This window comes from Polyodon spathula, chromosome 6, assembly GCF_017654505.1.
Source record: "Polyodon spathula isolate WHYD16114869_AA chromosome 6, ASM1765450v1, whole genome shotgun sequence".
Classification (NCBI taxonomy): Eukaryota; Metazoa; Chordata; class Actinopteri; order Acipenseriformes; family Polyodontidae; genus Polyodon; species Polyodon spathula.
This window is the reverse complement of record NC_054539.1, coordinates 70,834,693-70,849,258: the sequence shown is the minus strand read 5'-3', so window position 1 is coordinate 70,849,258 and position 14,566 is coordinate 70,834,693. Positions and strand designations below refer to the sequence as shown.

The following is a 14,566-nucleotide window of genomic DNA, read 5'->3' as shown; positions in this document are numbered from 1 at the left end:
ACTAAAATTTTGCAAATTGACAATTTATTGCATTTGTTTGGATGGGAAGAGACATCTATCTATCTATCTATCTATCTATCTATCTATCTATCTATCTATATATATATATATATATCTATCTATCTATCTATCTATCTATCTATCTATCTATATATATATATATATATATATATATATATATATATATATATATATATATATATATATATATATATATATATATATATAATGACATGCATTTTACTGTATCAGTGTGTATTATTACCAATATCCACTATTAACATATACAATTAAGGTCATATAGTATATACAGTACAACCTGTTTTTTATATTCACTACCTTGTTGCATAAACACTTACAGTATGTTGGATTAAAATGAGTGGTTAATTTATTCAATAAACTACATTGAATACTGTACTGGACTGTGCTTAATTCTTGTGATGAATGCTGAATGCCCTCTAAATTCAGGGGTAATAAAGTAAAACTCAATTTTCAACACACAAAAGATGGGAGTAGATGTTGAACTTCATACTGATTTGAACTCGGTTCTCGCCAAGATAAGCACCAACTAAGACGTAGCTTTGCAGTAAACTAATGTGATCCATCTGCATCTCCATCCATTTGCATTGTTTTCCATCTGATGATGTAGATATCCTTCTGTCTGGTGTTGATTGCTGAAGTGTAATGATGGCTCCAGGGATCAGCTCATTTTGCCTCCCCAGGCAACTTGAAGAAGCAAACATGACAATTTGAAGTAAATAACTTTCAGAATATGTCCCTTTTTTACACTTCCCCTTTTTCTAATGGTATTTTCAGTTCATAGTTCAATTGTTATCTGTTCATCTTTGCCATTACTCTCTGGATCAAAATCATCATGCTATATACAGAACACTATGGAGGAATCATGTTATTTTACATGATCCTCATTGACAATGAATGCGGACTTGTCAGTTTATTATTATTTTTTGTATTTCCCGTTTTTCGGAACCACTAAACCAAATGCAACATTTTATAAACAGAAAGAGCAGTAACAGAATACAAAATTAACATTAACCTGAGTATTTAAACAGGGATCAGTTCTGAATGGCCCTTATGCTGTGTTCAATTAAAATATCTCTAGCACCCAAGGTTATGCACTCTTCTTTGTAAGTACTTCTACTTTTATGTGATATTTAATGGCATTGTTAAATGATTATATCACAGTATAAAAAAACAACATGTGTCAGTTCTATGCCTTAGGGAAGTACATCAAAATCAACAGATTAATTAATCATTCCAGACCTTTCATACCAGACATCACAAGGCTCTGTGAATAATTTAGCATATTTATTAGTTTTGCATTGGACTACTATCATGGCCTCAAGAAACACATTTTTAAATGGAGTATGATTCCTTGTTATATCCATTGATCACTATGACAAATATGTAAACCATGCGAGGGAAATTATCACTTGTGGATATAGATTACAGTATAAAATTTTACACTTCTTGGTGGTGTTTTACTGCCTGTAAAGTGTCTGTTGTCCTGAGGTGCATTGTATTTATTAATAACTTTAAAAAATGAGCTTACATTGTCATCTCTATTTAAATAATTTCCTAAAAAGTATAAAATAATTATTTTACCCTGTTTTAAAGTATCACAGCTTATTTGTTGCCTTTGCATTAATAATTGCACAGTATTTGCAAAAATGTTATCCTACAGTAATTTAATATAGTTGTGGCATTTTGATTTTTTACAATTAGCCATTTATTGTTTTATTATTACTATTATTATTATTCTGGACCCCCTAATTCAAGAGATTTCTCCATAATGTTCTTCTTAAATGGCATCATAAAATCCTCAAAATCCGATTCATAGGAAAGGCGAGCTCTACGTTCTTCCTTCTTTTGAATGAGGTCATTCGTGGTTGGCTGGTTAGTCCAAATCTACAGCAAAGAGAAGAATACACTGTAATGCACGTATTACATAACAAACAACAGTGTTTAAGAGAAATATTAGAGGTATCTTAACTAAAGTATGCTTACTCTTTAGATTCACTTTGTATAATTTTCTGTTTCAGTCACTTCTTAAAACTTAGAAGTCTAAAGCACCCATGTTGTCTCAATAGATCTCTCTGAATCATGTCTAAACTGCACCCGTTTAACAATTAAGGTCGCTACACACCAGAAGCAATACAACAAGTGAAAATGTGCAGCAATGTGACAAAATTAATAGACCCTATACTTTTGAGAAGTACCTTTCACGCCACAGACGACAGACAGGCGACACGGTGCGGCTCCAAGTTGACACTGGAGCGATGCAAAATAAATATAATTTTTTGTGATTTCTTTGCGCGACAAATAAGGAATTGAGCAATCTGGGAACATCTTCAATGCACAGTGTCCACCAGGGTGAAGCATTATCCAAAGCGACAGAGGAAAAAATAATGCTTGCTGTGAAAAAATACTTTATGACAAAGGTCATCACAGTTACAAAGATACAGAGATGAAAGATAATGTATGGGAGTCCATTCTGAAGGAGCTGGATAAGCCTGGTGTGTATGATGACGACTTATTGCCATATATGCTGAAATACTGTCAGAGAAGTCACTCATAATTTCCTTGATCATAGTTTTGTCAATAACAATTTGTAATAGTTGTATTGATCTGTCACATCTTGTCTGTGTTGCTTCAGGTGTGTATGGTTATATCGCTGCAAAAGTATCTTGTTGCCTGATGAAAAATCACACTGCGTCTGCTGTATAACAGCCTTTAACCGGTCCCTGTGCAACACTCTGCCCCTTGTGGTTTTAAGAAATTTACTAATGTTTTCACAAGTTTTTCTAAAAGGCAAAACAAGATGTTAATGTTATATTTGCTTATTTATTAGTACAAAACAGACAGTGGCAAATAAAGCTGTGTTAAGACCACTTGTTGTCAAGGACCAGCTTCCTTCAGTATTACTTAAATTGGATTAATACAATTTTATATGACTTTAAACCTTGTTTAAGACCAGGGGCAGGTTATCAACACCAAGCATTGTAGCATTTAATGGCTCAGAACACTAAAGTACTGTAAGTCTACTGGAAGGACCACCAAACAGTGACACTGTAGATTTAACCTACATGTAGATAGTCACCCAAGCTACGTGCATTCTTCCCCCCAAGCAAGTAATCCAAGTAATTTATCCAGTAATTAGGAGTTCCTGATTCATATAGAAACTCAGTTTCTACAGGTATATAAATTGAGAACACATACTGTTTTTGGCACGAAAGTGATGTCTATCTTCCTAGTAGCTCCACTGGCTATTCTTGCATTTTGATGTGTCACACTCTCCAAAAGAAATTGTTTCTTTAACCCTGTATCTGATGATGATGGGGAAGTTGGTTTTGGAGTTGGTTCCTGTTGATACAAATGCACATTTATCTCCACAGAGACAAAATACTCTAACAAGGTCAGCGTGACGAGAAGTTGCACAGTAAAGCACAACAGAAACGCCAGTCATTGGGTGAAGCTGCTTGTCACCACAATAGTTAATGAAGCCAGCAAAGAAAGAGAGAGTTAGACAAATACAATACTAATATTCTGGATAACAAATTCCAAGTTTCCATTGAAGAAATCATTGTGCAATAACCCTTGCCAAACAGACAAGGCTGTTAGCTGGAATGGTATGGTGCAATGTTCATACTTGGACATACTAATGGTATGACAAGGGTATGGACTTTTACACACTAGTAATCCATTATGGTCTCTTGCTACCATATTGGTACAAATGTGCTTTCATTCCAGCATTGAATCGTTGGCTAGTAAAGCTCTCAATAGTTTCTGCAGGATTTCAAGTTTTTCTTATTAATGCTTTTGAGTCTATACCTTGGGTTTTGCAGCTGGTTTTGGTTTTGCAGGTGCTTTTCCTTTTCCTTTTTTGTCCTTCGGTTTAGGAAGAGTATCAAACTTTGCTTGCACCAGGTCGACAATTTTAAAATCAGCATATGCCTTTGCAGTGTCCATTGCATTTTTCTCTGAAAAAACAATTATGCACGTGTTTGGATAAAAAAAAAACCAAAAAACCCCCCAAAAAAACATAACTGTCCCATCTTCAGAAACATGCTAAATATGTTCTCTTACTATACTCCTACAAATGGGTTTCTGATTGGTCACCTGGGCTGATGGTGAGTCTCAATAGGTCTTTATAGGTGAAGAGGCATAATTTGTAATGCTAAAATTAAATGCTAAGGTTGCTGCTTTTTTTTTTTTAACCAAATGCTCTTAATTAAGTGCTTATGATCATGATTTCCTGACATTACCAGCATTGCAGTATTAATTGTAACATGTTTTTTGTGACGAACTAGCATGGGAGGAAGGTTATTTAGCAAATAGATAAAGAAGTATGTTTCTTTCTTACTACATTCCCCTCTCATCACAGCTCTGTCAGTGAGCACGCCTCAGTCGTGACCTGAACCCCTTGTCATTCAATCCCAGGCCTCTCTCAAGCAGAGGCAGCCAAAGGTGAAAGCTTGTGAATTAGCCTGCTGTGCCACCTAGTCCCTACTTGATTTGATGATTATTTTAAACATCCTTTGAACCAGTACCTTGCTTGTTTTGAATCTGAACCTTTGCACCAGCTTTGATCAAATATTCAACACATCCTGGCCTACAACTTTCTATTGCTCTCATCAGAGGAGTAGCTCCATTAATTGCAGCAGCATCGATTTCAGCACCAGACTCTACCAGCAGTTCAACAATATCCTGCTGCCCAGCATGACTGGCATGATGAAGTGGAGTCCACTTAAACTGGTCACATGCATTTACATTTGCTCTAGAAGAGAGAATAAAAACATACATATAATACAGAGAGAGAGAGAGAGAGAGAGAGAGAGAGAGAGAGAGAGAGAGAGAGATTCTCTTCCCTAAAAAAAGCTTAAATGCACTGCAATATACAACAGATTTTCCTAGGAGTTTATAATTGGGACATTTTTTCAATAAAAATGAAAGCTCATACAAGCACAATTATAAGTAGAAATACAGTCAACTATTCAAGAACTTTAAGATCTGTCTTACAAACTGTTTTTTTTTTTAATTAGGTTTAACTATGCTTTGAAAATGTGATTATATTAATAAATCTTATCTAAAACAGTTGTAAAAGTTATGTAAATAAGTCCAATAGTATACGTAAAGAATCGCAGGACACTGATCTTACCCTTTGCTTATAAGATATTTTGCAACATCATACTTTGCATGGGCACAAGCACACATGAGGGGCGTTTTGTAGAATTTGTCCAACACGTCGACTGGTACTCCTTGGCTAAAGGCTAGATTTAGGGATTCAAAATCCCCAGTTTTTACACAATAATTGATATTTGTGTAGAACAATTGCGGTTTATCAATGTACCACGCTGAATCGTCCTCAATGGGGTGTCCAGGAGGGTGATCCCGATCAAACCGGTTTGAATCTGTATAATGCTGATAACTTTCAATCATGAAGTGGGGAGGACCGCCATCATCCCGACGAAACATCATCTCCTGAGGAACAGTGCAGATTGGCATTGGGATTGAAAACTTCCCCTTTTTCTTGCCTTTCTTGCCTTTTTTTCCTTTTTTCTTTTTGGTGGCATATGAGGACATTAGAAATGCCTTCTGCAGCAGCTTGGTTCCTTTGAAGAATTCAGTGATATTGATCAACCCTTCTCGACTCTTGTCATGTGCCAACAGAATTTTTTGAATGTTCTCCTGCTCCACTGGTGCCCCCTTTTCCTGAAGAACCGCAACAAAGTTGTCCTTTGAGACAGTATCAGTTTCAGTTTCTTCTGCAGATTCGAAAGCACTACGAAGCTCTGCCTCGTGCTCAAGGGCCCAGTCATACAGAGTTATTGCCCATGGGTCGTTGGGGTTCTTCGCTCCAGGCTTGGCGTACTTGGCATAAAGTCTTTCTGCCTTGCGTAGTTCTTTCATGACGGCCTTGTGCCCATTCTCTTTAGCAACCATGCTTGCAGTGCTTCCTTCCAGGTTTTTGATTTTAGGATTGCAACCTAAAAGAACCCAATGCATTTTATTAATGACTGAAATATGCACGAATGCTAGATAGTACATTGCATGATAAGATTTTAGCATGCAGACAATGATATGCATGAAGAATGAGGTCTTATAAGCATGATAAAAAGGGCTTTAATGAGAATCAGAAATTAAAAAAAAAATGTATATGCTGTAGCATTGCAGTTTTGTTACTACCTCTCTGGGCCAAGAATTTGCAGCAATCAGCAAACCCTCCTTTGGCAGCAGGGTGAAGTGGTGTGTTTCCTTGCATGTTAACAACACACAGATCAGCATTATATGCAGAAAGCACTCGGATTACCTGTAGAAGGCAGTCAAAATTTACTTCTATTGATGTGTCAGAAAAACATTTATATTTCAGCGTTTGACATAGTAAAAACGCATTAGCTTAATAATCACCAGCTGTTGCCTCCCAGCGTTCAAAGAATATTTTTTCCCTTCTTAACATTACAGAATATTATAATTATAAGAGAAATCCACTAAACATTGAATCCTGAAACTCTAACAGTTACAACAGCTTACATGTAGATTTAAAAACACTGCTGTGTGTCTGGTAGGAATGCATTACAAACATGACTTTATATTAATAACATATACAGGTATACCATATTTTATCTATATATTCATACAGTTTTGATCAGAAAGATGACACAAGCAATTGTGAAATGTGCCTTTGCAGTAAATTTGAGTTCTCTGTAAATACTGCACCTCAAAAAAGCCCCCTTCAGCTGCAAAATGAGAGGCATGATTTCTTGTCTTATCTAAAGAATTGACGTTTCCCCCTCTCTGAAGGATAGCACGAACAAGCTCCACTGCCCCTGCCCTTGATGCTTCCATTAATGCTGTACAACCTGTAGACTACAAAATAAACAACCAACTAAAACACAGATTAGTTATAAAATGTAAAATCAAAAATCAAATCAGGAATGTTACCATGATCTATTTCTACATGCCCAGCTTCTCGGCACAGATTTTATGTTTCTCTCAAAAATAAAAATAAAGCATTCATCAAGCTACATAGTTAGTAAAATGACCACTGTAAATAATGATTTAATACAGTGGGTGTATTGATGGAGATCTGTCAGATCACCTTAGATCACGTGATCTTTCTCTACATGTCATGAACACGAAAATGAACATACTGATTTTTTTCCCCCTTACCTCATCAGTTGCATTGGGATCAGCTTCCCTTTCTAGAATGTTCAGACACATTGTGGAACAGTTCACAGCTTGCTCACATGCAACCATAAATACAGGTTTTCCTCTTAGTGAACAATTGTTAACATCAGCTCCATGTTTCAGGGCAATCTGGGCACAGCGCAGGTGTCTTTTGGAAGGGTAAATACAATAAAATAAAATACCTAGAAAAATAAAACAATAAATACAATTAAAAGTTTGTAATATTGCAAAAATTCTATACTATCTGAAGTAACTTACAAAAAATGATGGTGATTAAGTAGATTCAAGAAAATGCACAGAGTCCTTTTCTTCAATCAGTTGCCAGGTTTATTGAAATATGCAGGGAGTCTGGTCCCAGGTACAGGACAAACAGAATACTCAACATTACAATGTTTGCATGACATTAAATACCCTTCTGTATAGATGGTCCACCTCCCCTTTCTCTGACACTTAACCAATGGTCAAGGTAATTTAATTTATTGTGTGAGTGTTAATGTGTGTGTGTCTGTGTGTGTAGTCTAGTGTGGCAACCTCTGAACTCAGTGCATTCTTCTCACTCCTGGAGACAAAAGGTCCATACATCTGCCTTTTGTTATCTCCTTGAGACCCCCTTTGATGCCAGTGGGATTATCTCTTTTGATCTCTCTGAAGTCTTAAGAGCCTGTTCCCTTCTAGTCCACAGCATTGTTACCTCGTTAGCTTGCAGTCATTGTTGGGCAAGAGTTTGTAGACGCAACGTCTCTATCAATGGTTAGCAGTACATGCAATTTGAACCAAACAGTCTGCTATCTGCAATATTAGTCTCTTTTCAGAAAAGAACACCAGTATAGCTCTGCCAGTCCACATGCATAGCAAACTCCTAATCAATTCTCGATCCATGTTTTCCAACACTATCTAAATATCTTACAAATGTTGTCTAAAATCATCTCCTCTATAGTATTGTTAATAAATAAAACAATACACAATGGGCAAGTAGAAAGACAATTTTGTAAGTAAGTAAGAAGAAACAACTTTACATTTCAACTAGACAGCCACAATCCAAATAATAAAACAATGATAAATGTGTGTGATTCTGTAGTGCTAATAATGAATAAATGCCCCAATAAAAACCCCATTAGTTATCTTCATCACAGTAGTCATTGTAGTTTTTTTTTATTTATAATTTTGGCTTTTTTTTTTTTTTTAACATAAGAGGTCTAATAAAAACAACTTTGAAACAACTTGGATTTCATAAGCTTGTGATATTCTGAAACCGCTCTAAAAATAAGTATCGCTCAAGAAGTATACATCACCCATATGTAGAGCTTTACTGGGTTTGTCTAACTAAGTGGGATCTGAAATATAATAGAACGGCTAAATATTTCAAGACAGTGTACCTTTGCCTTCGTTGTCCACTATAGTCATGTCCGCTCCTGCCTCGGTCAGTACTTCCACAATGGTATCATGCCCCAGCTCAGCTGCTTTCATCACAGGGGTACAGCCACCCAAGTCCTGCACATTGGCATGTGCCCCCAGTGAGAGTAAGAAGCTGCACATTCCAATGTTGTTAGCCACAGAGGCTAAATGTAGGGCACTTTCCCCACCATTGGGCTCAGTTGCGTTGATAAGGTTGGGGACTCCAAGACCAACCATCTTCTCTATTTGTGCCTTGTCCTCTTTCCGCACACATTGGAGGAGCTTATAAACCTGCAGGACTTCCAGTCTCCCTGGAGTTTGTGGCTTTTTCATGGTGGCAGACAGTCTAACTTAGCTTTCTTTTTGCTGGTGCTGAATTCTGAATAAATACAATAAAAAAAAGAATGCTGCAGTGCATGACTGAGCTGTGACACAGAGAAGACAGTAGCACTAAAAACAATGCATTAAGGTGTGGACCTACAGTTAGAAAAATGGCTTTATTTATTTTTAATTTGCTAACCTGTGTGGAAACATGAATGCTCTCTGTAAAATGTCAGCAGTATAACCAAAAGGCAATCCCTTTCTTTAATTTTGTTTTCATTTTCTAAACTGTATGAGAGCTTAAAGATATTCTATATGATACTTTACTGCAGAAGGCGTATGCCTTTTAGATCATAGGAGCAAACACGTGTCAATAAGGGGGAGAACGTTTGTGTCCCTGCATATACAGTTGCAATCAAAATTTTACATACCCCAATTGAAATTTATCATTTCTAGAAATTTCTCTAAAACAAATAATTCTGGCATAGCATATCAAAAGGACACTATCGGAAGGGGGGGGGGGCATGAGGGCCATAAAACGGAAACGGAAAAACAGCATGAACCCTTTGTTCAATGTTTTTTTTTTGTGCAAAACTCCAAAAATGCTAATTCAAAAGTATTTATACCCTGACAAGAAAAATTTAATTAATAACTAGTTGAGGCACCTTTAGCAATAATAACCTCTTTTAAAAGCTTAGGATATTTGTCAATGAGCTTTCTGGCATGATTATAGGAAAAATAGACCCATAGAAGGATAGTACCACCTCCATGCTCGACAGTAGGTATGGTGTTCTTATTTGTACTCCTCACCAGACTTTCTCCAAACGTAACGACTATCAGTGTGACCAAACACCTCAATTTTTGTTTCATCACTCCACAAAACCTTTGACCAGAAGTCATATCCATCATTCAAATGCCATTTTGCAAACTTTAAGCGATTGTCCTTTTGACATTTTCCTAAGAGAAAATGTTTTTTCCTTGGCCTGCGACCATTGAGACCTTCACCATGCAATACTGGACCTATGGTTTAAATGGAAACTCCAGTCCAACTTGTAGCCACTTTGAATGTCTTTGGCAGTCAATCACAGATTGTTATTAACCTTCCTCACAATTCTTTTACTTGTTCTTGGTGAAAAAAGCTTCTTTCTTCCAGATCGAGGGAGCGTTGTGACAATACCATGATTGTACTTACTGATAATAGAAACAATAGTTGAAATTGGATACTCAGATGCAGAGATTCTTATCATTTTTCACATAGTGTTTACACTGAGGTTGTGCACTGAGCTGGCTTAGGTCCGAATGCGTGCGCATACCATCTAAATTACAATATGTGCTTGGTAACGTCACAACGACCACTGAAGGGATGACGAGTTTCCCCCTCCCCAAACCACAAAGGCGGAAGAGGCAGAGTGCTGTTACAAACAAACAGTACAGTGTCATGTTCATATTATGAGGACTCATCTTGAAAAAAATATGTACTTATCTTGCAGTCTACGAGAAAAATGGTTATTTGTTTAGACAGTGTTAGACACAACATAGTGGTTAATGACCCATTTGTTATATGAAGGATTTCACCTTGAGTAAGATAAGTACATTTTTTGTTATTACTGTAATAACAAAGTTTTCAAAAGAACTCTATTCTGTTTCTTCACCAATATTATCTAACCTTGTATATATACATAATTGTTTGTGTCTTTTATTTTTAGTTAAAGTAGGCTAAGCAGCCACAGGAATACCAGAGAAAAAAACATTTGCTGTATACAACTGCAGTTAACAAATAATTTTTTTTCAAATTAGCCTTGTTACAAATACTACTACTGCAAATAATAATAATAATAATAATAATAATAATAATAATAATAATAATAATAATAATAATAATAATAATAATAATAATAATAATAATAATAATTTGTTATATAAGTACATTATATAAATTGTTTATAATTATTCAAAACATTTCGGGGACCGCAAATTATTCTTTATTTAAAACTTATAACATAACATGTAAAAATAATTGTGTAACAGAACAACTATAATCAAAAAGCGCAGAGAGGGGGTTGCACAGATCTTTCGCCAGACCTACAGCTATTTCTCGGTATATGTATTTATTTCGTGTTTCCTCTTAGAGTGCACTCTGAATTTCAGTTTCGCCCCACAGCACTATGACAGCTCTGCTTTCTTGCTCTCCCCAGCTAATGCTGCAGTTGTCAAAAACAAACAAAACAAAATTGTACAAAAAAGAAATTCCAAAACTACTCTGTGTTTTTAAGCTAATCATTGATACAATCAAATATTTATTTAAATAACAATAAAAACAAACAACAACAAGACCGTGTGTTAAAGTGTGTTTGAAACTAAACCAATAGCTAAGTGGTTTATAATAAAATAACTGGGAAAAATGCAACCCAGGATAGTTTTTGCATAAAATTATTTTGACAGCATTTTATTTTAATAATTCTCACCGATATACTCAAATATTACACTTTTGTTTCTTTGACGTCCACTGGTGTCTGCACCTGTTTAACAAAGCAAAAAAAGTTACCGTCAAAAGTTTACATAGGCCAATTTATAGAAATTTGGGGTATGTTCATTTTTGATGAGAACTTAATTATAAAACGTAGATATTTACAAATACTCCCCAATATAAACAGTTAATAAATTCAAATCTTCAGGATGCTTGTGTATCAGTTGTGCTTCTCTTTTTGTGACACTGCAATGGCTCTGCAGCTTTTTCTTGTTTAAATTCCATGGGGGAGGAGCCGAGCGGCACTCCCGTCATGCGTGAGCCGTGCTAAAGTCTGGTGAGTTGACATTGCCTTTCTGACGGATCTAAGCTGGCACTGAGCCACGTCTTTACTCGGCCGTGCGCGTTTACACTGCAGAAAAAAGACCCAAAGCCGTCCTAAAAATGGCCAGTGAAAACGCACCCCACATAATTTTCTGCCTAAGGTCTTCAGATAGCTCTTTACTTTTTCCCACATTGACTTATTGGTAATGGCAGCAGTCACCCTATGCCTAACCCTTTTATACTCTCTAAGAATGTTCACCTATAATAATGTACATAACCTCTAAGAATGTTCACCTATAATAATGTACATAACCTCTAAGAATATTCACCATTTTCTAGACTTTTCTAGAATTAGGTTCTGCATTATCACATTGCAATTTCCAGCACCTTGTAGAAAATACTATATTACTGGTTGATAGGAGGCCTGTAAAACTTTCAGCAGTATGTAATCACATTATTTGATAGGTTAAGAAAAAAGGGGTGATGTCATAAAGGAAGCCTATATTAATTCAAACATTGTATTGTCTTGTTGATTCTATTATAAGGTGTGCTCTACTGTATCTAACAAAGCATATTTGTTGAAATTTACAACAGAGTTCAGAATAACAATTATTTCTACTTATGGATGCACGAAAGAGAGAAGTCAGAAAACAAACTTTAATTTGTAAATTCTACAATGAATACTTCTGAATTAGCATTTTTTGGAGTTTTGCAAATTTAATAAATAATTTTATTTCTTGTAACTTTTTTTTTTAACTCATCCACAAAAGCAAAACTTGCTACAAAATATTTTCCCTACAATTCTTTGCTTGCGAGAAATTTCTAGAAATTATACATTTCCATTGGAGTATGTAAACTTTTGACTACAACTGTATATAGTTAACAAGTCTGCTTTCTAAAAGCAAGAAAATCCACAATAATGACATTCTTTTATCAGGAGTCAGACTGTCTTTACTTCCTGAAAAGTAAAAGGAAACTTAGACACTAGGAAAAGCAAGTACAAACAATGAACAGTTTTAAAAGTAGCAAGTTTAAAGAATAACATCAGACTATGTTAAACAAACCTGCCTAAATACCTACCCACATTTGCACTTGATATTGCTGTATTACTTCAAAACATCATTTATTTGTTTTAGGCGGTGATATAGGTTGAGATTCAGAATAACTTGTAAATCTTACAAACATCAAACAAGTGTGTTTAAATTTTTAAAGTATTATTATTATTATTATTATTATTATTATTATTATTATTATTATTATTATTAATAATAATAATAATAATAATAATAATAATAATAATAATAATAATAATAATAATACAATTCATTCTTCGGCCCAAATCAAACACATTAATAAGTAAATAAATAGCCCCAACATACCTTCGCTGGAAAATTCTTTTAGGAATATCACACAAGTTTCTGCTTTTTAGTCGGAAATAAATCGTGTGCAAAAACATAATAGTCAAACTATATAACCTCCCTGTACGATGGAATTATTAAACAAGCTTGCACACAAGAAAAAAACAATAAAAAAAAAAACAACTTTGTATCCTGGCAGAGCAGCCAGCGTAGACAGTGCGTTAGATTTGTAGCAGAGAGACGCTACAGGACTGTTTCCTTAGCAACAGAATGTGAAATCACGTGGGAGGGAATGCTGGGCAGTTCTTAAGGAACGGAAGACTTGGTGTGGGTGCTTGATCTTGATTAGAGGAAGGGAGCAGACTGATTTGATTACCAATAGTAATACAACTCGTGTGGAATTTCATCTGTATGTTTAGGGTTACGGCAATTTGTGTAAAGCAATATTGCGTCAGGGTTAGGGCGAAGCTCTGTCTGCGCGGTTGTTTTGTTTTGCCAGAGAAGACTGGAAGCAAACCAGAAACTGATTTGGTTGGCAGACTACCAATGGCACCGTGTGATTCATAAGAGTACCGTATCGGAAAAGTGGATATGACAATTCACTGAAATATGTTGAATTACTGTAATTTAATTTGTTTCAAAATAATACTCATCAAAACTAAAAAACGTGTTTCATTTCGGATTACTGTCTTTTTTTGCCTGCATTCGTTTGGCTCAGCTAGATTGTTGATACACAGGGTTTGCAGGGTCCCTGTGTTCTCTCTCAGTGCTCCCAGTGAGAATGGACAGTTGGCTTGAAGGTCATGTCCGTACTTACACTAAGTTCTTGCCTGCTCTTTACGCCCCACTGTTACACCGCATTCCTAGAGTGACAGGGCCTGTTGTTAATATACCCCCAAGTGCCACAAACTAACAGGTGTGTTGAGTTTCTTTAATCTCATTAAAGCATAGTTCCTGTACAGGCTTTACCACATCTTGTCTTTATGTTGTAATTCTTTATGAACTGGTTTTGTTCTTAATACTTTATTGTACATTTCTGATGAACACACACACACAAAAATAATAATAAAAAAAAAAAAAAAAACTGCAAATAAAAAGTGCTGAAAAACAGGTTAATAATTTGTATTCTAATTTATATTAAGATCCACAACAGTTTGGTATTATTGTGGTTGAATTCTGCACATTGTACAAGTCTGCAGTTGGTAATTAAATGCCATTTAGGAACTCTTATGTCTGTAAACCACATCATTCAACCTAACTTGGTCATTAGTGCATTGTCTTATGCTTCTAGGTTTCCACTGATCTGTATATCTATATATATATATATATATATTATAATATATATATATATATATATATATATATATATATATATATATATGTATTTAATCTGATTCAGTAACTTTTCTAACAGATCCTCAGACATGAACCAAAACCATATATTGTAACAAACAGGAAAAACAGTAACACATAGCTATATTTAAACTTTGTTTTA

General features: G+C 35.3%; 1 protein-coding gene across 3 annotated transcripts; it reads right to left on the bottom strand.

Moving 5' to 3' along the window:
• Window positions 1-1,154: 1,154 nt before the first annotated feature.
• On the bottom strand, window positions 1,155-13,322 carry ankef1a (ankyrin repeat and EF-hand domain containing 1a). Of its 3 annotated transcripts, XM_041251645.1 has the most exons (11): window positions 13,093-13,322; window positions 11,388-11,441; window positions 8,583-8,980; window positions 7,189-7,388; window positions 6,736-6,885; window positions 6,205-6,328; window positions 5,177-6,005; window positions 4,569-4,795; window positions 3,850-3,998; window positions 3,238-3,381; window positions 1,155-1,926 (listed from the first exon to the last, which is right to left on the bottom strand). In XM_041251645.1, exons 3-11 carry the CDS (start codon window positions 8,932-8,934, stop codon window positions 1,774-1,776), a joined length of 2,328 nt encoding a protein of 775 aa, XP_041107579.1. In that variant the 5' UTR covers window positions 8,935-8,980; window positions 11,388-11,441; window positions 13,093-13,322; the 3' UTR covers window positions 1,155-1,773. The 3 variants fall into 3 exon arrangements, with proteins under 3 accessions (XP_041107579.1, XP_041107578.1, XP_041107580.1); XM_041251644.1 differs by lacking the exon at window positions 11,388-11,441; XM_041251646.1 differs by lacking the exons at window positions 11,388-11,441; window positions 13,093-13,322 and having other exon boundaries at window positions 8,583-9,280.
• Between the last annotated feature and the right edge of the window lie 1,244 nt (window positions 13,323-14,566).

What these genes read in the sequence shown, in the direction of transcription:
- ankef1a (XM_041251645.1), bottom strand. Translation starts at nt 8,934, where the DNA reads ATGAAAAAGCCACAAACTCCAGGGAGACTGGAAGTCCTGCAGGTTTAT. An exon ending in AAATATCTTATAAGCAAAGG is followed by an intron (nt 4,796 to 5,176) that starts GTAAGATCAGTG and finishes TCTCTCTTCTAG; the next exon opens with AGCAAATGTAAATGCATGTG. An exon ending in TCAGATTCAAAACAAGCAAG is followed by an intron (nt 3,999 to 4,568) that starts GTACTGGTTCAA and finishes TTGTTTTTTCAG; the next exon opens with AGAAAAATGCAATGGACACT.